Source organism: Phaethon aethereus, assembly GCF_964289735.1.
Source record: "Phaethon aethereus genome assembly, chromosome: Z".
In the NCBI taxonomy this organism is placed as follows: Eukaryota; Metazoa; Chordata; class Aves; order Phaethontiformes; family Phaethontidae; genus Phaethon; species Phaethon aethereus.
Window position 1 is genome coordinate 80,045,353 of NC_138577.1, and position 22,459 is coordinate 80,067,811.

At 42.1% G+C, this 22,459-nt stretch overlaps 1 protein-coding gene across 1 annotated transcript; it reads left to right on the forward strand.

The window, feature by feature from the left end:
- Positions 1 to 633: 633 nt before the first annotated feature.
- Positions 634 to 22,319, forward strand: RNF20 (ring finger protein 20; the record flags this gene model as incomplete). The annotated part of the gene is made up of 19 exons (XM_082013812.1): positions 634 to 762; positions 897 to 1,064; positions 1,183 to 1,330; positions 1,477 to 1,659; positions 10,359 to 10,477; positions 11,321 to 11,467; positions 11,655 to 11,732; positions 12,041 to 12,160; positions 13,437 to 13,616; positions 13,812 to 13,947; positions 14,628 to 14,749; positions 15,081 to 15,478; positions 16,063 to 16,180; positions 17,674 to 17,823; positions 18,777 to 18,989; positions 20,110 to 20,235; positions 21,307 to 21,447; positions 21,803 to 21,904; positions 22,143 to 22,319. 19 exons carry the CDS (start codon positions 634 to 636, stop codon positions 22,317 to 22,319), a joined length of 2,955 nt encoding a protein of 984 aa, XP_081869938.1.
- Positions 22,320 to 22,459: the final 140 nt, after the last annotated feature.

Sequence of the window (22,459 nt, forward strand, 5' to 3'; positions counted from 1 at the left end):
TCAAATGTGTCTGTGTCTCTCCTGATACACAGGAAGAAATTTCAAATGGGTGTTTACTTGGCTCGGAATTGCTGTTCAGTTACATAGGATTTGTAAGAGCTCTGTGTAAGCTCTTATAGGGCTCATCTTCAAGATGTTGCTGCCCTCAGCTTTAACTGACTTTGAATGTAATAAGAACAGTTTGGTTAGTATGGAGTGAACTGGTGCCACATATACAGAGTTTCAGTTGGTTGTTAAAATCTAACCCAGATCATTTTTGTTGATACAGAGGGAGAGATCAAAAAAGCAGAGACTGAACCTGCAGGAAGACCTTTTTTCCAAAGAGAGTGGTAAGGTACAGTACTTCCATTCTAATATTATACAGCAATGGATTTTTTTTCCCCATCAATTTGCTGTTTGAACTGCTAATCCTAGTGGTGTCTTTTAAGACTTAATGTTTGACCAGTATTTTCCAGAACCTTTTGAGTTATATGGTCTGCACTGTGTTGTGCATCTTGTTACCATGATGCATCAGTATGCTAAAAACCCTAAATTGAGTTGAATGTGTGTGTTTGCTGGTGTTTTTTTTTAGTAGTGTTCTTCAACGTTCAGGAAGAACTTAGAGAAGGCACGAGTCTATATGGTTCGGCCACCATGTCTGGAGTTGGCAATAAACGCGCAGCTGGAGAGCCTGGCCCTTCTGCACCTCCAGAGAAGAAGGCAGGGGTTGAAGACTCGGGGACCACAGTGGAGACCATTAAGCTTGGTGGCGTTTCTTCAACGGTACGTCTTCCTTCCACACCCCCGCTCAACCTCTTGCTTTTTTATATCTGTAAACATAAATGTCTCTTTGCCTTCTGTATGAGCCCAGTGATCTGGCTTGTGTGGAACGTGCCTTGACTTGTGCTTCTGCACAGGAGGAGATGGACATCCGAACCCTACAGACCAAGAACCGGAAACTAGCAGAGATGCTGGACCAGCGGCAAGCAATTGAAGATGAACTGCGGGAGCACATTGAGAAGCTGGAGCGTCGGCAGGCCACTGATGATGCCTCTCTGCTGATTATCAATCGATACTGGAATCAGGTTAGTAACTTGCTTTGTGATTTTTATAAACACTGTTCTCTTGTTTCTACTTTTGTTTCCCAGCACTCCTTTTATTCACATCTATTCTTTGTCTTGTCTTGCATGTCACATCATTCAGTTTGATGAAAATATCCGCATCATCCTTAAACGCTTTGACCTGGACCAAGGTCTTGGTGACCTTTTGTCTGAAAGAAAAGCTCTGGTGGTACCAGAACCTGAACCAGACTCGGACAGTAATCAGGAGCGCAAAGATGAGAGGGAACGAGGTGAGGCACCTGGCTAGATGTATTTCAGCTGGGGATAATGTTGATGTCCCTTTCTAAAGGGTGACAGGGGCTTTCTGATTGTGAAGACTAGTGATATGTTGCCTGCCAGAGCACATTTTTTTTTTTGGACCTCTTTGTGTTCCCAGGTGAAGGACTGGAGCCAGCATTCTCCTTCCTAGCCACTCTAGCCAGCAGCACTAGTGAAGAGATAGAATCTCAGCTGCAGGAGCGTGTAGAGTCATCCCGCCGTGCTGTTGCCCAGATTGTGACGATGTACGACAAGCTGCAGGAGAAAGTAGATGTGCTGTCCCACAAACTGAATAGTGGAGGTATGACCAAAGTGGCTGATCCCTGTCTGATGCTTGAGAATCCTCATCTACCCCCAGTTTAGACATGATTCTGCCTTGTAAGCACTCAGGCCTAGTCCTTCTCATGCTTATTTATTTTCCAAAGTAAATTGGCTTAGCTTTCCAAACTATCAATAATCAAAACCTCTAATAAAGGCTAGTACTACATGCCAGAAGTGTATTACAACTGCCTCTAAATTCAAATGCTGAAAACTCTGCCCATTTTGTTGGGGTAAGCAAAGTGATTCAAAGAAATCCAAACTTAAGAAATTTAAACTCAGTAACATCAAAGTGCTATTAAGCAGACATCCTTACTGCAGTGCTGGACGCATGGGGGATAACTCCTCCTAACATGCACGTGCTGAAACAAAGGTTCGTCCTTTATATACCTTAAAGACATGAATATTCACACATTTTCCAAGAAATCACCGCCTCCTTGCTTATCTACTACATTTACATAATGCTGGCGTTGCAAAACTACACTACGCATGCGCAGGGGTCTCGGGTGGTCATCAGTGGTCGTTTGGGGAGTTAACCCCCTACTCCTTTTTCCCTTTTATGGTCATGGATCTCTTGAGGATAATTTCTTCTCCTTGGATGTTTGCCCCTTCTGTTCTCCAGCCAAGCGGTTCCTTCTTACCATCTTTGTTAGAGCATTCCTGCCAGTCTGTCGCTACCCTCAAGGTTAAGATATCATCTCTGTTCTCTTTTAATCTCTCAGTCCTTGCTCTTAACTCTTCTTTGTTTTAATTTTCATGAGGCCTGCTTTCCTCGTTATTAACAGTTTACACGTAGTTACAATGTTAGCATTGAGGCAAATACAGCCTAAGGACTTGTGAGACTAGGCCGTTAAACATAATCACACAGTTATTAGGCTAAAGAATTCTATACCAAAGTTAAACTAATCATGTAATCAATAACCTTCCATATGTTAAGAAATTTGGAAAACTTACAGTTGATTAGTGACACATGCTAAAACCTTATAATTGTTTTAAATCCTTGTTTCATTCCCCCCTTTTCTATTATCCTTGCGAATTCTTTCGCAATCCCTTGTAACATACCATTATCCTTTGTCCATTGATTAAAATACCTCCCTGTTGTGACTTCATGTTTGATCTTACTCTTTTTCCTCATAACATAATCATCCACATTCTTCTGACAACACCATATTGAACATCGAATCATACAACAAGTACATAAAACAAGTAAGCTGTTAACTAATATGAGTACAAACAGCTCTTCGATCCATTTAAAATTTGGTAACCAACAGGTTAATTTGTTCCAAACTTCTTCAAATCCCCAAGAGGTGTCATCTAAAGTTATTCTTATCATGACCTACTCTGTAGTGGGGGTTGTTAAGTAGAGAGATGTTAACCGGAAGTGGAACTCCTATTAGAGGTAATGTCTTGTTTAGAATTTCCTAATATTATTGTGTATTTCTGTAGATTATTTTCGCCTAACTGGGTGAGATCTTCCCCTTGGTATTGGGATTGGTACGGTTGTCCAAACAAAATTTCAAATGGACTTAAATTCTCTTTAATACTTGGTTTTACTCTGATTTGTAATACAGCTAGTGGGAGCGCTTGGTACCAATGTGGATTTGCTTCTTGACTGATTTTAGCTAGCTGTTGTTTAATTGATTAATTTTCTCAGCTTGTCCACTTGCCTGTGGCCGATATGGGGTGTGTAGTTGCCAGTCTGTTCTTAAAATTTTACTAACTTGTTGCACTATTTGCGCATAAAAATGAGTACCCTTATCTGAGGACATCACAGCTGGTAGCCTGAACCTAAGAATAATTTCATTTAAAAGTACTCGTGTCACTTCCCTAGCCTTATTAGTCCTACAAGGGAAAGCTGCTGTCCAGCCCAAAGAGGTATCTGTTAGTACTGACAAATACAGAAACCCCCCTTTTCTTGGGAGTTCAGAAAAATCTTATTTGCCAATTTTGACCTGGAACTTTCTCTTTATCAATACTTTCAAATTTTACACAATTTTTTTTTTATTATTCTTTAAGCATTTTTCACATTTATTAACCATGGTTTTTACAGTTTAAAACAAATTCCTGGCTACTATTTGCTTCATAAGGGAATTATACAAGGCTTCAGTTCCCCAATGAGTTTTGTCGTGTTCTGCTTTTACCAGTTTCCATAATATTCTAAAGGGAACTATTATTATGTTACCTTTTAATTTTGCCCAACCTGATGATTCAGCTTCTGCTTCCAAATCTTTAATCTAAGATCCTTCTCGTCATAATCAACCAAGTCTGGTAGCGGCAAAGCTTTTTCAGGAATCAAACTTAATACCTCACCTTGTTCCGCAGCTCTTTTTGCCTCATAATCTGCCGACCTATTCCCCCTTTCCTGAGCAGTGTTACCCTTTTGGTGCCCCTTGCAATGCATAACTGCAACCACTGAAAGCAATTGTAGCACATCCAAGAGCCTTAGGATCATGTCAGCATGCTTATTATGTTTTCCTTGGGCTGTCAAAAGTCCCTGTTCCTTCCAGATAGCCCCATGGGCATGAACTACATACACCAAAGGCATATTTTGAATCTGCCTGGGTATTCACTTACAGTCCTTCAACAAGCTCTAATGCTCTCCTTAAAGCAAATAATTCAGCTCTTTGTGCAGATGTACCCTTAGGGAGTGACTTTGCTTCCACCACTTGGTCTGTGGTGGTCATGGCATACCCCACCATTCAAGCTCCATCCTTTACAAAACTACTCCCATCGGTGTACCAAGTGTGTTCAGCTTCCTCCAGCGGCTCCTCTTTCAAGTCAGGCCTGCTTACATACACGGTCTCAATGGTTTCTATGCAGTCATGCACAACAGTCTACATTTCCTGCGTATCACTGTAGAGAAGAAGCAGGGTTTTCTAACAGTAGATGTGACAATTTCTATGCCATCCTGTTCCATCAGGACTGCTTGATATTTCAGGAACCTTGATAGTGAGAGCTAATGTCCTCTTTTTTGTTCCAAAACGGAAGTTACAGCATGGGAAGTGTGCACAATCATCTTTTGCCCCAAAGAGAATTTTCAGGCTTCTTGAATAATCAAAACAACGGCAGCCACTGCCCGAAGGCGTCCTGGCCATCCTTTTCTGACTTCATCCAGTTGTCTGGTAAAGTATGCTACTGCTTGCTTATGAGGACCCAGCCTCTGGGCTAGAATTCCAAAAACCACTCCGTGCCTTTCATAGGAGAACAGCCAGAAGGGCTTTGTTATATCAGGCAGACCCAGAGTTGGAGCCCTCGTTAGCTCCAATTTCAGTTTTTTGAACACCCTCTTGGCTTCATCAGCCCTTATTAATTGTGTCTGGCTATTTTCAGTAGTTCATACAGATGTTCAACCAGAAGTTCATAATTACAGATCTATAACCGGCACCAACCTGTCATTTCCAGAAAGATTCAAAGCTTTTTTACCATGGTCGGTTCTGGAGTCCTGCACATAGCTTCTTTTGGTCATTCCCGAGCTGCCTCTGTCCCTTAGAAATCACAAATCCCAGGTATATTACTTCTTTCTTCAAGATCTGGGCATCTCTGTAATGAGACTCGGTAACTACTTAGTCCAAGAAAATTCAACAAACTCGCAGTCCATTCTTTACATTCTTCATCCTTTTCTGTGGCTATGAAAATATCATCTACATACTGCAAAAGAATCCCATTTCCCAGAGGTCTTTCCCAGGCCTCTAATTCTTTAGCTAATTGATTTCCAAAGATCGTGGGACTGTCTTTAAATCCTTGGGGTAGCACTGTCCAGGATAGCTGGGTTTTTCATCCTGAACCAGGATTGCAGCTTTCAGGGGCCAAGGTGAGGCAAAAGAATGCATCTTTCAGATCTAATACTGTGAAAAATTCATTGGTTTCTTTTAAATTAGTCAATAAGGTGTATGGTTTTGCCACTACCGGGTGTAAATCTTCAACTATCTTATTGCCTGCGTGTCTTGTGCCAATCTGTAGGCTTTGCCATCAGGCCCTTTTTTGTTTGTTTGTTTGGGTGGGGTGGGTTTTTTTTGTTTTTTTTTTTTTGTTTTTTGGGTTTTTTTTTTTTGAAAGGCATGAGTGTTACACTCTCAAGAGCATTCGATTAATAATCTGAATTTTATAAATTCTTCTATAATGCTTTTCACTCTTCGCCTGTCTTCCAATTTCAGAGGATATTGCTTTACCCTAACAGGTCGTGCTCCTTTTTTGAGTTTAACAACAACCAATTCTGCATTTTTAGCCTTTCCAGGTAGTTCTGAACCCCATACTCCTGGGTATACCTGGCCTTTTATTTCTTGTATAATTTCTTCTTCCCTAATTTGGGGTTCACTATAAGAGCCAAACTTAAAATTTCAACATTGTTCTCTTCTAGTATTTTAAATTAAATTTCTCCATCTCTAAATCCTATTTCAGCATTCAATTGTTCCAGTAAGTCCCCTTTGCTTACAATAAGCACACTGATCTTTCGGGAAGGGTTGATTTCCCCTAAATGGGGCACTTAGGCTACTTCTCATGGCTCCTCTCCTCTTATTAGTGTTTCCTGGTGGGTTCCCAGAGGTTACCTGGCCCCCTGTGGTGCGCAAAGCAGCTGCTGTAGCATTGGCAATTGTTTTGCCCATTATTCTCTCCTTCTGACTATCTCTATTCTGATACACTTGCTAAGCAGTCTCCAGCAATTTCTCTAAATTTCTCACATCTGTTCCTTGCACTTTTAATTTTTGAAGCTTTCTCCTTATTATCTCCTCTGATGACTGTCCTAAAAACAATGAAACTAATTGTCATCCCACATCTGAGGGAGGATCTAAGGTTGTACTTTTATGCATGGCTTCCCTTAGCCTTTCAAAAAGTCTGAGGGAGTTTCATCCTGACTTTACCTCATACAATTTTGACCAGTTTACTGATTTTGGGATTCCATTTTCGAGTCCAAATTTTATCCACTTTTGATATGACTTCAATTGCTTATATTTCATATGATCATTAGGATCACAGTTCGGATTGATGAGAGGAACATGATTATGTACTCCACCAGGATACGTTCCTGCAGCGATAAGGGCTTCTATATTTGTTCAAGCAGTTTTAACCACTAGCTGTTTCTCTGTTTCTGTCATTGCATCTAACATTAAATCTATATCTTTCCAGTCAGTTCAATTCTCTTCGCCACCCCTATTGGGTTGTCCCTACAATTTCTCAGTACCTCCTTCCACATGTCCAAATCACTCATTGAAAAAGGGACCTTAATTCTAGTTGGTCCTTCCAGCCCCATAGCTTGTCTGACAGGGGCTTGTATCCTCGGTTGGACTATACCTTGGGTTACAGAACCCAAAGCAGCACTCCCAGAGGCAGAAGCAGATTCTTCATTAGAAGTGTCTGCATTCCTTACAGGGGAGGGAGAGACCGGCACTGAAGCCTGCGGTGGTGTAATATAATCTTCTAGTCTTTCCTCTGACTCTCCCTTTTCTTTTAACCTAAGGCATCTTTGTCCTATACTACACACTGAACAGCATTGTTTCAGTTTTCCCAGTTCTTTCCCTTTTTCCTTCTCCAGAGCCAGGACAAAGGGCTCTGAAGGGGCTATATTGATTCTACAATCTCTCTGCCATTCCAGATGATTTCGCAATGTGAAAAACCTATCTGCATAAACCACTTCATCCCATTTTCCCCTCTTTCCGAAGGAACAACATTAGTTGTAACAATGTATTATATTTTAATGTTCCATTAAAGGGCCATTTTTCTCCATCATCTAACTTATAGAGAGGCCACCACTTATTACAATACTTAATTAAAGCTTTTCTATTGACTCTTCCTCCCGGCACTCCCCCCAGATCTTTCCAATGCTGTAAAACACATCCCAATGGACTTTTCTTTAGAATTCCGCTACTCTGTGACCCCCTCCATATCTAACGTAAATTTTACCGTTAATAACCAAAATCTGATAAATGACAAACCAGTGATCAATACCTGAAATGCATTAGCCAAAAGTCAGATAACAGTTAACCAACCAATCCTGTTTCCAAATGGGGATGTAATCCTCTACCAAATGGGGACTGAGCCCCTCCAAATGGGGATATAATCCCCTGCCAAATGGGACATAAATCCCCCAAATGGAGATGTAATCCCCTACCAAATGGGGACTAGGCCCCTCCAATTGGGTTGTAATTCCCTACCAAATGGGACATAAGTCCCCCAAATGTATACCTGTAAGGTGCTAGCAACCCCGTGTACGCCGACCTGCGTACAAGTCTGCATGTCTTAATATACGGTCCCAAATCAATCGATCGTTACCAAATTCAAGATTTAAAGATGTCTTCTTACCAGAGGGTCTTTGTCTGTTCCTGCGGTGATCCGACTGAGAACGGGAGTCTCTTCAGAAAAGATCTCCGGGTGTACCCAAGAGAGTCCCAGACTGATTGGGTCCCGCAGCTGAGTAGAGGATGTCCCACCAGAGTCGCCAAATGATTCAAAGAAATCCAAACTTAAGAAATTTAAACTCAGTAACATCAAAGTGCTGTTAAGCAGACATCTTTATTGCAGCGCTGGACACATGGGGGATAACTCCTCCTAACACGCGTGCACTGAAACAAAAGTTCGTCCTTTATATACCTTAAAGACATGAATATTCACACATTTTCCAAGAAATCACCGCCTCCTTGCTTATCTACTACATTTACGTAATGCTGGCGTTGCAAAACTACACTACGCATGCGTGGTGGTCGTCGGTGGTCGTTTGGGGAGTTAACCCCCTACTCCTTTTTCGCTTTTATGGTCATGGATCTCTTGAGGATAATTTCTTCTCCTTGGATGTTTGCCCTTTGTGTTGTCCAGACAAGCGGTTCCTTCTTATCATCCTTGTTAGAGCATTCCTGCCAGTCTGTCTGTATGCTCAAGGTTAAGATATCTTCTCTGTTCTCTTTTAATCTCTCAGTCCTTGCTCTTAACTCTTCTTTGTTTTAATTTTCATGAGGCCTGCTTTCCTCGTTATTAACAGTTTACACGTAGTTACAATGTTAGCATTGAGGCAAATACAGCCTAAGGACTTGTGAGACTAGGCCGTTAAACATAATCACATAGTTATTAGGCTAAAGAATTCTATACTAAAGTTAAACTAATCATGTAATCAATAACCTTCCATATGTTAAGAAATTTGGAAAACTTACAGTTGATTAGTGACACATGCTAAAACCTTATAATTGTGTTAGATCCTTGTTTCAAAAGACTTGTTTCTGTCAGTAGCATGTTCATGCACCTGTGAAGTTACAGATGACAGTTGAATTTTTATCACCCAGCTGTCCTCAGCCACTGCGTAAAAGGCTTCATACTTCCAAATGAAGAAGCAAAATCAGTATTGCAAACTGATGTTGGTCTCCTTGACTGCAGTTTAGTAAAAGGTGTAGGAATAATGAGCTCCTCAGTTTCCACTGAGTTTTGAGCAAAATGGTAGCCATCTAATGTCTTGGTATACCTAGTGTAGCTGTCAGTTTTGAACACAAAGCAGAGTTCTGCAGAAGAAAGCCGAATGACCAGCTTCTGAAAATTAATGTAGCCGATTCAGTTTACGCTCAGATGACTCTCTGACAAACTTCATTAGCTTAAGGTTAGAGTTTTAATCTTTTGAATGAAAATTTTGGTGGAATATTGCCTCATCCTTGATTTGCCTTCTGTCCAGAGTGTTGTATATGCTCTTATCAAAGAGCTGTGGCAAATCCAGCATTGGTGTAGCGAAGTATTGCTGTCCTTAGTTGGCAGTCTTAAACTCTGTAGTAGCATTGTCATTAGTGCAATGCGAGCCTGTACTCAGTTGCTGTAGCTGTCATCTGGTATATTAGTTAACGCCACCTGTTGTAACAGGTATATGCATGAATTTGATCTGTGTTAAGGTGTCACTGGGTTACAAGGGCATGTTCTCTGTTGCTGATACACAATTAGAATGATCTCCGACATTGGTGGATGGTAACTGACAATGAAAAGTGTGTAGTACATTAAACTGCAGAACCTTTTGCTTAGTGAATGCAAGTCAAAGCTCTGTGTGGCTGGAGATCAGACCCTTGGGGAAGCACCTGCTGGAGAGATAGCATCATAGAATTATAGAATCCTTACGGTTGGAAAAGACCTCTAAGATCAAGACCAACCATCAACCCAACGTCTCCATGCCCACTAAACCATGTCCCGAAGGGCTACGTCTACATGTGATGGTGACTCCACCACCTCCCTGGGCAGCCAGTTCCAATGCTTGACCACTCTTCCAGTATAATATCGAGTCTAAACCTACCCTGGCGCAACTTAAGGCCATTCCCTTTCATCCTATGGCTAGTTACTTGGGAGAAGAGACCAAGACCCACCTCACCACAACCCCCTTTCACGTAGTTGTAGAGAGTGATAAGGTCTTCCCTCAGCCTCCTCTTCTCCAGACTAAACAACTCCAGTCCGCTGAGCCGTTCCTCATAAGACTTGTTCTCCAGACCCCTCACCAGCTTTGTTGTCCTTCTCTGGACATGCTCGAGCACCTCAATGCCCTTCCTGTAGTGAGGAGCCCAAAACTGAACACAGGATTCAGTGCCGAGTACAGGGGCACGATCACAGATACAGTATGCAAGAATTAAAACCAGAAACTTCTGTTTTCTTTTTTCTCTCTGCTGTTTAAGAATGAAAAACAATCGTATTTGATTTCTGTTAACTTCCTTTTCATTATTCACCTTTCAGATATTTTGTTGATGGAGGAAGCGGTCCTAGAGCTTAATACTTACCTCTCACATGAAAATGGACGGCTGCAGGAGCTGGCTGATGTTCTTCAGGAGAAGCACCGAATCATGTCTCAGGAGGTATAAAAAGGAGAGAGAAGGAAATCTGCTTTGGGGTCCTGCTTAGAATAATTTGTGTTTACCATAGTTTGGAAAGGTTATTGCCTTTGAGAGGGACAGGAGCAACAAAGTTTGAAAGTTGCCTTCTGAACAAAGGTTATGGAAAGGGTTGTTGTGGAGAACTGTACATACATTTTCTATCGTTTGGGTTGATTTGCTTGTTACATGACTGAATGAAGGACTATAACCAAGCCAGTGAGTTGAATAGATTTAAAAGAAAAAAATGCAGAGGAAGTGGTAAGATTATGCTAAGGTGATTGTGTAAACATCTGAGACACTGATGTGATATCCCTCCCATTTAACATTCCTTGGTTTCTCTGGATCAGGTATGAAAGTGTAACAGCATTAATTACAAGTTGATCCCAGTCATTAAAGGATTCACATTATTGTCAGTATTTGTTTCATAGGTTTCAGTTCCTTTAAAAACTGTGTTAACGCTGGCCTTGCTCAGTGTTAGACCACCAAGCACTTCAGTGGCCTGTAGAGTAGGTGAACATATGGATTGAAAAGACTTTTAAAATAAACCTTTGAATAAGCTGAGGTGGCTGCCTCTGTACTCTGCCAGGTATTACCAGCTTCTTGCTCTTTTTCTATTTTCAGTTTTTCTTATTTTCATTACTGTGTTGGGATTCAGGCAGTGTAAAATTCAGGACAGTTCATTGAATAGTCTGTCACCACAGCAAAAGACGGGTGGAAAGCACATGAATCCAGGATATGATGAATAAGAGAAAAATTAATACTGAGCAGTCTCAGAAAATGTTGATTCTATTCAATATGCTGGCTGAAACACTCTTTTGATTGCAGTTCTCCAAGCTGCAGGAGAGAGTAGAGACAGCAGAATCTCGTGTGTCTGTACTGGAGACTATGATTGATGACCTTCAGTGGGATATTGACAAGATACGTAAGAGAGAGCAGAGACTCAACCGACACTTAGCAGATGTTCTGGAACGAGTAAGCACTGTCCTTTTTGCCAGGAAACAGAGAAATGAGTGTAGTTTTGAGATATGTGACATCATCTGATGATACTTTGCTGTGAGAAGTGAGAATCTATAGCGTGCAATCTTTGGTCTTGAATATGCTATATCAGAAGTCTTGGCATTTAATTAGGTATTGATGAAATCTGTTGCCTTTTTTGCAGGTAAATTCCAAAGGCTACAAGGTATATGGAGCTGGGAGCAGCCTCTATGGGGGCACGATCACCATTAATGCCCGCAAGGTAATGTCAGCAGCTTGCTTGTGTGCAAGGGGAAGAATGAAATCAAAGAGAGCTTGTGCGTAGGGTCATAGATTGGAACAGAATTTGGATACTTCCTTTGCCACAAATCTGGATGACTCTGGGCAAGCCATTTTGTCTGTGTGCAAGTTTCCTGCTTACCAAACAGACCTGGTGGAAGTAGACTTTGTCTCACTTGGTAATGTTACCTGTTAAGTCTGTAATTTCTGTTACTGTATAAACAGTTACTTAATTAGTACCCTCAGTAGATACATTAACAGTGGGATTTACAAGCAGTTTCTTCCCAACAGTTTGAGGAGATGAATGCAGAGCTGGAAGAGAATAAAGAGCTTGCTGGGAATCGCCTCAGTGAGTTGGAGGAACTACGCCAGGATCTTGAGGAAGTAACAACTCAAAATGAAAAACTCAAGGTGAGACGTCTGTATCTGAGGATTAAGGTGTTCTGTGTGGTTGGTTCCCCTCTGTCTTGCTGTACTGTGTCTCTGGAAAAACGTCATTATTCTATTTTGTGTTTGCTCTTTAGCTATGTTACATTTTGTACAGGATATAGTTCAGCAAGTTTGTGTGACTTACACATGCAGTTCAGTGCATTGGTGACACCATGTGGTCATCATTGGAAACTAGTGGTTTCTTATTTCCTGTTTTCCATTCTGATCTATTCAGTACATGTTAATCATGTCTAATTAAAACTAATTTCAAGTCTTTACACGTATTGGCCCCTCTTCCACCTTCCCTGTGCAAGTGGAATGAGAGAACTGAAAAAAATCATGAACTTGTGTAGGAGAGCTAGGCTCCTCAAAGTGTTGATGAACTTAAATCTTTCCCAGTGTGGTAGAATGGATAGATAGGCAACAGAGTACGATTTTCATATGTCTTAATGGTGCTAACCTATCAATCTATAGTAGATAAAATTTAGATTATTCTCTGTGTCATATACTTACCTTAGTGATCAGTAGGTGTGTAAGCCTGTTATAAGAAACGTCTGAGCTGATAACCTAAGTTTCAGAGATGAGATTCCAGAAACTGTCTTGAAACACCTCTAAGCAGATTTATTCTGTTTATCCACCTGAGTTTGGTTTGAGAGAAAGACCATTTGGCTTTCAACTTTGCTTTTCTCTTAATTAGTGTTAAGCTGTATGTGAATATATGTGTCTGTTTCACTGCTGGTAATCACAATCATTTGCTAACTTGTTTTGGAAGGAAAATTCAGATTCTGTACTTCTGCTTTCTTTCATTTCTCTTCCTTTCAGTCATTACGTCTTTTATTGGTAGAGAGTTAACATAATGCCTACTTCCTCATAGACTTTCTCTAGTTTTGTCATACTTTTCTATGTGTCCATCTTTATTCATTTAGGTGATTATAGTTTTACAGTAAACCCATTGAAAAGGTATGTTATGTTTTGCAAGCTTATATCTTTGAGAGAAACTATTGCAGAATCTGAGAATCAAGAACTCTTGTCATGTGGCTATGCAAGAGAAACAGCTCAGTGCCTATAGAGAAAGCACAGACTTTGTTAATTGATCTGAAGCATATCACTTGCACCTACTTCACAGCAATGCTATTAAAGTTCTACTTTTGTCTTCGCTTGTGGCAGCTTGATTCACTGTTCTCCTACTTTGCAAAATAGATGCCAAAGAAAAGGACATAATTTTTCGTGCTCTGGCATTTTCTTGTGTCATGACTAGGTTGAGCTGAGACGAGCAGTGGAAGAGGCTGTGAAGGAGACCCCAGAATATCGCTGCATGCAGTCCCAGTTTTCTGTATTGTATAATGAGAGTCTCCAGCTGAAGGCTCATCTTGATGAGGCCCGCACTCTGCTTCATGGCACTCGCACCACACACCAGCGCCAGGTGGAACTAATCGAGGTAGCACCTCTGCTCCATCAGACTAGGGAACGTTGTTACCCCATTGACCATGACTGCTGGGTCTGGGTGGCTCTGTGAATTCTCAGGAAATTTATCTTTCTGGCAATAATTCATCTGTTCTGGTACCTCATGTTGATGAGGTGAGAGATGCTTCAGGGTCACAGCAACAAGTTCTGTCCCCTTCTTACTCTTCAGAGGGACGAGGTCAGCCTTCACAAGAAATTACGCACAGAGGTGATTCAGCTAGAGGACACCCTGGCACAAGTCCGCAAAGAATATGAGATGTTGAGGATAGAGTTTGAACAGACACTTGCTGCCAATGAACAAGCAGGTATGGAGTTTTTCTGCTGTGCTTAAAAACAAACAAGTCTTCCCCCCTCACCCCCAAGCCCCATGCCCGTTAGAAGCTGCATTACAGTAAAACACCTGGTTTGATTCTTCATTATTGTAAAATACTTGTTCTGGCAGGTCTCTAGCTCAAAAAAACAAAGCTCTTCACGTGTTTTATGAGGCCAGTTCCATGTTACCTGACTTCCTTTTAGGTGTTGCAAAATACATACATATTGCTAATAATTTGGTTTATGACAGAGTATTTTGCATTATTAAAAATTGCTTTTAGGGGCATTCATTTACAAGTCTGGAATGACAACCTGGATAGGAAACCAGTAATTTTCAAATTTCATCAGAGGAAATAAGGAAGTTCTTTCTAAAGTAGCATTTAAATCATAGAGATTTTTTTGTAGCATGACACATTTCCCCTAGGCACATGGCAAAAAAGTAATATTAAGGGGAAATAAGGACTGGGAATTTGCAAGGACTTACAGTTGAATGTAAAACCAGCACGACTTTTTTCTGCAAATGTGTTGTGTTGCTTTGTTGTGTGGCAGAATGATAATAGTCTTATTTTGGTTCTTTGTCATTGTCACTTAGCTTGTTCTTCATCTCCATGAAAGTCCTCACAGAAGGTTGGCAAAGGTGTGGTTAGTTACAGTTCTGTTTCTGTTTTTATAGGCCCAATTAATCGGGAGATGCGTCATCTCATCAGCAGCCTCCAAAATCACAACCACCAGCTGAAGGGAGAGGTGTTAAGATATAAGCGCAAACTGAGAGAGGCCCAATCTGACTTGAGCAAGGTATCAAAGCAGGAAATGGCAGAAAAGAGCAGAAAGTACTTAGGAGAAGGGGGAATACTGTCACCCTTCCCTGCAATATCAACCTTTCTGTTATGGCATGGAGGATGCAATGTAATTTTTGATGGAGCTCTACACACTACTGCTTCCACTTACCAAATGAATGGTGGTCTTTTGTAGCTGTATAGTGCTCCATGAAAAGTAGTAGCCATTATGGAAGGGGGATGCAAGCATGGATCTGGGAAGACCAGGGAAGGGTAATAAAGTAGATTTCTGGCTAAGAACTTAATGGTTTGTTTTCTTCTGTGTCGTCTTTCTTGCTGTTCCACAACAGATCCGCTCTCGCAGTGGTAGTGCTCTCTTACAGTCCCAGTCCAGCACTGAAGACACAAAGGAGGAACCTCCGGAGATCAAGCAGGAACCTGACGATCCTTCTGCCCAAGTGTCTGTCCCCAAGGCTGCTTCTGAAGATATTAATGAAATGAAGGCCAGGAGAGATGAAGAGGAACGGGAGCGAGAGAGACGGGAGAGGGAGAGAGAACGAGAGAAGGAAAAGGAGAAAGAGAGAGAGAGAGAGAAAGAGAAAGAAAAGGAAAAGGAACGAGAGCGGGAAAAGCAGAAGCAGAAGGAATCTGAGAAGGAGAGAGAGTCCAAAGAGAAGGAGAAAGGGAAACATGAAGATGGAAGAAAGAAGGAGGCTGAAGTGATCAAGCAGCTGAAGGCTGAGCTCAAGTAAGAGTTGTTGTCCCTCCCTTTTCTGCTTGAGTACGTGTTTGTGTGAGATGACTTGTAGCTCGCTCTTAATGAGACTAGCTTCACTGAAGTTAGAGGTTTCTGGCACCCTTAATACCTGATTGTGATTTGGACAATGTAGTAACATTTCTCCTACAACAGCCCAAAGCATGAATTACCAAAGCCAGTACGTCATAGTGTGGGTCAAGTAATTTTTGTTTGTTGCTGTCATAACAATTGCATAAAGCTTTACAGCAGCACATTATTAATAAAGGGCACAGTAGTCTTCCAAGATCTTCCAGACCAGTACCAAAGCAAAGATGGGTGGTTTGTTGCTTACTATTAGGGTACATGTTTCCTCCCCACCCCACTTCTCTTGGCTGAGAACATGAACATGTTTCTTTTCAGCCTCCAGCCTGTACTCCTTGGCTATTTTATATTACCAGAGTAAGATGAGCCAAGGATGACTCTATATGCATGCCATATAGGAGATGGAAAGAATATTGCTCTGATCCTCATGCTGGATATGTAGCAGCATAGATTTCCTGCACTGTTCTTACAGTTGTCTATCTCCCTGTCTCCAGGAAGGCCCAGGAGAGCCAGAAAGAGATGAAACTGTTGCTAGATATGTACCGCTCTGCCCCTAAAGAGCAGAGAGACAAAGTGCAGCTGATGGCAGCTGAAAAGAAGGCAAAAGCTGAGGTAAACCTCATTTCTCTTTCTTTCTTTAGCATGTTACTTAAAACTTCTTTTCGGAGAGTCTGCACCTGAATTGTGGTGTTTTCTTTGAAAAAGGGGAGATTGTTCCTCTTCTCATCTTAGTCACTTAGAGAGATTGGAATGTTCTGGAAAGGGAGACTTTGGGCTATTCTCCTCTGGGAAGGGATGATCCCTTTGCCCAGGTTGAGGGACATGGCTGCTGCTTTCCAAGTTGCATATTCAACCAGTAGCTACATTGAGCACACGTCCCAGAGGAAGACACACAGAGAGGACACTGACATGCCAGCCAGACTGCCACAGGCAAGGTGCTGTCTTCAACAGCATGTACATAGAGGACTCAAAGTGTAAGCATAGACAGGCAAGTCCCCTTCCTTCTCTTCAGCTGGTGGAGGTAAAAGGTCACTAGTGTAGGCACATGCACAACACTCTCTAGGTTCACAAGCACACACACATTTGCAGATCCCTCAAGTACCAGCACGGCCCCTCTGGCTCTCTGGTACATCTATGATCCCAGGCCCTACTGTGTTCTTCACATTACAGGTCTCACCTGTAGCTAGCACTTATTCCATGCAGTATGCATACACATGGGATAAAGAGATTACACAGAGATAGTTAAGAAAATATTTAATAAGATACATGAAGATAGGACAGTCTGTGGTCATCATGCACAGAACTGAGCCAGACAAGTGTGTATGGACTGTCCTCATTTTACATGTGACCGGCTTCTTTTATATGCTGCTCTGTCTAACCCCAGTTTGTTCATCTTTGTTCTCCCTTGCCCTGTATGTCCCTCCATGGTTTATATAGCTTTATCCATTCGCACAGCCCTCCCAGTCCAGGACCTACCCCTAGTTTACAGGGGGTTATCAGTTGCAAAGTGCAGGTTGATCTTCCTGGAAGGAGTGCCTGTAGTTTCTTGGTAACCTATCAACTATTGTGACTGGGGAGGTTTGTTTCTTATCTTTGTCTTCATGTTTGTTTTGTCAGGTCTGTGTCTCTGTATTTTGTTTTAGATTTCCCCCTGCTCCACCACTTAGTTTCCCAATTGACAGGGTCCACAGTCAGGTAACCTTACTGCCTCTCTTATCATTTGTCCGTCAGGTTTGTGTCTCTGTATGTTTTGTTCATGCCTTGCTCCTTATTATCCTTTTTTGCATTGAAAAAGGTCCTTCACCAGACATCCTTAAAGGAGCCAGTGCTCTCTGTCCACATACACATACATGTACAAGTGCAAGACACTAATGTTTCTACTCTGATAAAAGATGCTATGGAATTTTCAAAGGTTTTGAAATTAAGACCTTAGGCTTACAGCCCATCTTAATGGTCCATCTGCCAGAATACGCTGTCCTGTTAAGATGAGATGGGTTTTCTTTTCCCATGCTTTGAAGGCAGTTTCTCCAATGTTTCAGAAAATTGTGGGGAGACCAGGCCACATTCTTGTGTTTAGTGTCACTTCTGTTTTATCGTCACTATAGCTGGAAGAACTGAGGCAGAGGGTGAAAGAATTGGAAGACAAGGAGAAAAAGGAGAGTAAAAAGATGGCTGATGAGGATGCTCTTCGCAAGATCCGAGCAGTGGAGGAACAAATTGAATACTTACAGAAGAAACTAGCCATGGCTAAGCAGGTGAGAAGTTTCTTATGAGTTCTGTCTTGGCTGGAGCAGGTGGGAAGGGACTGCCTTCAGGTTACAGTCAGGAAGATTAACTGAGAGAAGGAATTTCTGTCTCTGTATGTGCCAGAGATGAGAGTTTTGTCCCTGTTTATCAAAAGAGGGAGAAAAAACCCAACCAGCCAAAAAAAAAGGACAACAAACAAAAAGCCCCGCAACACTAGGGTGTCACAAAGCTCCTGGCAGGAGTGATGAGGAAATGTTTAATTTTTTGTGGCCTAGGTGAAAAGCACAGAGGAGAGATGGCTGGATCAGCCTCTGGGGGAGAGGTTGCAATTTCATTTTAAGAGTATTGTCTGCATAGTTCGTACAACTAATACACATGCATGGTACTGTGATACATCCTCTTCCAGAGAAAAGGGCTTAATCTCATGATAAGAGCGCAGGACTGCCTCAGTAGGGGAGAGGCAAGCCAGAAACTTGACATGTACTTCTTGAGAATTCAGATTCTTCTCCTTCTAAGTACAGAACTGTTATATCTTACCACTTACTCCTTTAATGTTGAAGTGGCCTAAGTGAGTTTAAGGGGCTTGACAGCCTGTTAGTTGGAAGCTGCTGAGTTGTCCATGTGTAGAATTCTTGGCCTGGTGTATTATGGCAGCTGTTCAGCCTGAAATTGGGAGGCAATTTCTGTCCAGCTCACAGCTGATTTTGCCAGCAGACAAGCCACAGTCTGTGAGTACTTGTGGAGATGACCATCTCCTTTCTACACCTTCTAATTTGAGGCATCTCTGCTGTGGTGCAGACTTCTAGGGAGCACTTTTTTCTGGTTGCTGGGAAGATACTGGTCTCCAATACTGAGACATCTTCCTTCATCTGTGCTTTGTTTGGTGTCTCTGAGTAAATGTTCAGGGTCATTGTAGGGGGTACAGGAGACTTTTTTGCCAGAGCCTGTGATTCTTTTGCAGGAGGAGGAGGCCCTGCTGTCAGAAATGGATGTCACTGGCCAAGCCTTTGAAGACATGCAGGAGCAGAACATCCGTCTGATGCAGCAGCTGCGGGAGAAGGATGATGCCAACTTCAAGCTGATGTCAGAACGCATCAAGTCCAACCAGATCCACAAGCTGCTGAAAGAGGAGAAGGAGGAGCTGGCAGACCAAGTTTTGACACTGAAGACACAGGTAACCTGAGGGAAGGGGAGAGAACAACAGAACTTAGGGGAAGGTGGAAGTGTTGTGGGTTAACTCTGGTAGGCAGCTAAGCTCCATGCAACCCCTTGCTTGCTCCCCCACAGTGGGATGGGGCAGAAAATCAGAAGGGCAAAAGTGAGAAAACTGGTGGGTTGAGATAAAGGCGGTTCAGTAGTTAAAGGAAAGCTGTGCACACAAGCAAAGCAAAACAAGGAATTCCTTTACTACTTCCCATGGCAGGCAGGTGTTCAGCCATTTCCAGGAAAGCAGGGCTTCATCATGCATAATGGTTACTTGGGAAGACAAACGCCATCACTCTGAGTACTCCCTGCTTTCCACCAGCTTCTATTGTTGAGCACAACATCATATTGTATGGAATATCCCTTTGGTCAGTTGGGGTCAGCTGTCCCAGCTATGTCCCCTCCCAGCTTCTTGTGCACCCTCCGCCTTCTTGCTGGTGGGCAGCCTGAAACAGAAGGTCTTGATGCTGTGTAAGTACTATACAGGAATAGCTAAAATTGTAGCATGTTATTGATGGTGTTTTGGTTTCAAAGTATAGCAGCATATGAGCTGCTATGAAGAGAATTAACTGTATCCCTGCCAAAATCAGTACAGCAGGGAATGTTCCCCTAATCAGCCTAGGTACGCTGCATTAGACTTCAAAGGGACCTGTCTTAGTAAGAAACAGACACTGCTGTATGAGTATAAAATGTCCTACAGGTTCATTGCTATGGAGGGCAGGAGGGAGAAGGGAAGTGGGAAGTCACTTTCCTGTGCTAATGGTACTTCTATGTATATATTCTGCCATCCTTGGAACCAAGGTGGAATTGTTCACTGCCTTGCAGCAGTTCTCTAAGCTACCTTCCCAAAAGTAAGACATCTTTGTTGTGAGTATTTGACTGCTATGTTTTAAAGTGTTCACCAGAGGGGTCTGGATACAGCTCTTAGGCTGCTAGCGTGTCTGTGTTCAGGGAGAAAAAGGCAAGCTGAAGAGGTACTCCTTGGTGATGGGGAGGCAGGAATAGTTCTAGCATGCAGCTTTAATGACAACTCTGAAGACCTGCAGAGTATGTATTTCAGTCCTTCTGTACCTCCTCTCTCCCTTTCGAAGGTGGATGCCCAGCTGCAGGTTGTACGTAAGCTGGAGGAGAAGGAACACTTACTGCAAAGCAGTATTGGAACAGGCGAGAAAGAACTAGGTCTCCGAACACAGGCCCTGGAAATGAACAAACGCAAAGTGAGTGATTACTTGATTTCCTCTGGGGTCGTAAGATGGAGTTGTTGTCTTGTGGGAAACATAGAAGGCTCCTAGCTCTTACTGGTGTTATGGAACCCGATATTCCAGGTTTTGGACTAGTATACCAGAAGGCTGAGGATTCCTGAAGAGAGTTCTAATTAAAGTATTGTAGGCTGATGTTTACTTTGATAAAAAGGAGCAGGTTATAGGTGTTTCTGTGAAAGTCTGATTAGGAAGCTGAAGTAAGGTGCCTTTAAAAGGAAGCCTATCATGAAAGACGAGGCAGCAGTCAGATGAAAGTTAACTGGGGCCAAAGCTTTCATAGAAAAGATGGTGTAAGTAAAAGGAAAATACATCTGGGGAATGTTAAGAGCTTTAACAAATGTCTAAGATCAATAAAGGAGGTCTGTTACAAGTAAAGTAAGACGAAGTCTCGTGGTTGACACTGCTTTTGTTAAATCTGTAGTAGAAATGCAGGAATGACATTAAAACAAAGAAAAGTGGAAATATCACTGTGAGGAGGAGTTAGTGCGGGAGTTCAGCACAATCACTTGTGCTTAATATCACAATCTGGTATTGAGGGAACTTGGATAATAGATACATTGGTGCAGGGAGAGTTACAGAGTGGTAGAACTGGTGAAGAGAGAAAATAGTTGAAAAAAACACTTGCAGTTCTGTCTAGTTCAGCTGTAGAACTGCCTGTGAACAATTTAGTAGAGAAAATGTGGAAGGCTGAAAATACTTGAACGAGAAGAGAATTATGTGGTCATTAGTATTTTCCTAAGTGACATGCATTGCAGTGTGACAGGGGTTGGCTCTTCTGAAGAGGAATGTTGAAGCTGAATGGTTAGAACTTGTTAATATTAAGATATTTTGCTGTTGAAATAATGTTTAGCAAGTAATTCCAGTTATTCCATTCGCAAGTACCAAGATTAGATTGAAAAAAATAAATCTCCAGCAGCCTGAGGAGTATTCTCTGAGCAGTCTTGGATTGCTGGGCAGAGGGCCTAGAAATCACTAGAGCTCTTTTGCCATATTTGGTTTTTTTGCCATAGTGGTTTTCTTTTTCAGGCCATGGATGCAGCCCAGCTTGCGGATGATCTGAAAGCCCAGCTAGAGTTGGCTCAGAAGAAGTTACATGACTTCCAGGATGAAATCGTTGAAAACAGAGTAACTAGAGAGAAAGAGATGTTCAACTTCAAAAGGGCTGAGGTACACACCTCATTGAATCCTTCACTATCTGTCTGCTGTGGTGTCTGTCTCCTTGTGCATTGAGCTTGGAGTGGGTTGTAACTACATTACTTTTTTCTGGGGTCCAGTTTCACTTTGATTTCACCTTCATCAGGTCTTGGCTCTTTCATGTTTTATCCACTGATAACTGACAATACATGTGGCACCAGATGATAATGTAGCCTGTTTCAAGTCTGTTGGACTGTCAGGGATGAAAGTATGGGTGGAGTGATTTAGCTAGCTGTACTGTTGGCCAGGTGCTAGTTCTCTTTGATCCCTGAAGAAACTGTGACAGTGAATATATTGCTCATTTATTTGGTCTCTTGTTTTTATACAGGAAGATATTTCTAGGTTACGCAGAAAGCTGGAGACCACTAAGAAGCCTGACATGGTTCCTAACTGTGATGAGATACTGATGGAAGAAATCAAGGATTACAAGGTAGCAACAAGTAGTTGTCTCTGTCAACTTTCCTCTAACTCTATTTTCGTGAAAAGGCTGTGTAGTCATGCTTTTAGTATTTTACATCTCTTGTCTGCCCTCTGACACTGTAGACATATCTTGCATTGAAGTAAGTACCTTCTCCTTTTGAGGAATGGAAGGACCTTCATCTTCAGTCATCTTTTAGCACACCTAGTACAATGCAGTGGGCCCTTACTATAATATTTCTGTCTTGCAGGCCCGCCTGACCTGCCCGTGCTGCAACATGCGCAAAAAGGATGCTGTGCTTACAAAGTGCTTTCATGTCTTCTGTTTTGAGTGTGTGAAAACACGCTATGACACCCGGCAGCGTAAGTGCCCCAAGTGCAATGCTGCCTTTGGTGCCAATGACTTCCATAGGATCTACATCGGTTGATTCTTTGCACTGGAGTGATGGAAAGTTGCTGCTTATGCTGACCACCTAGCCTCCCTCACTTTCTGTGATTGTCACTTTTGGGGCAGTCAGTGCTGCCAGCTGATCTGCAGTCTCTTCTGGGAAGTGTGGTTAGGGTATGG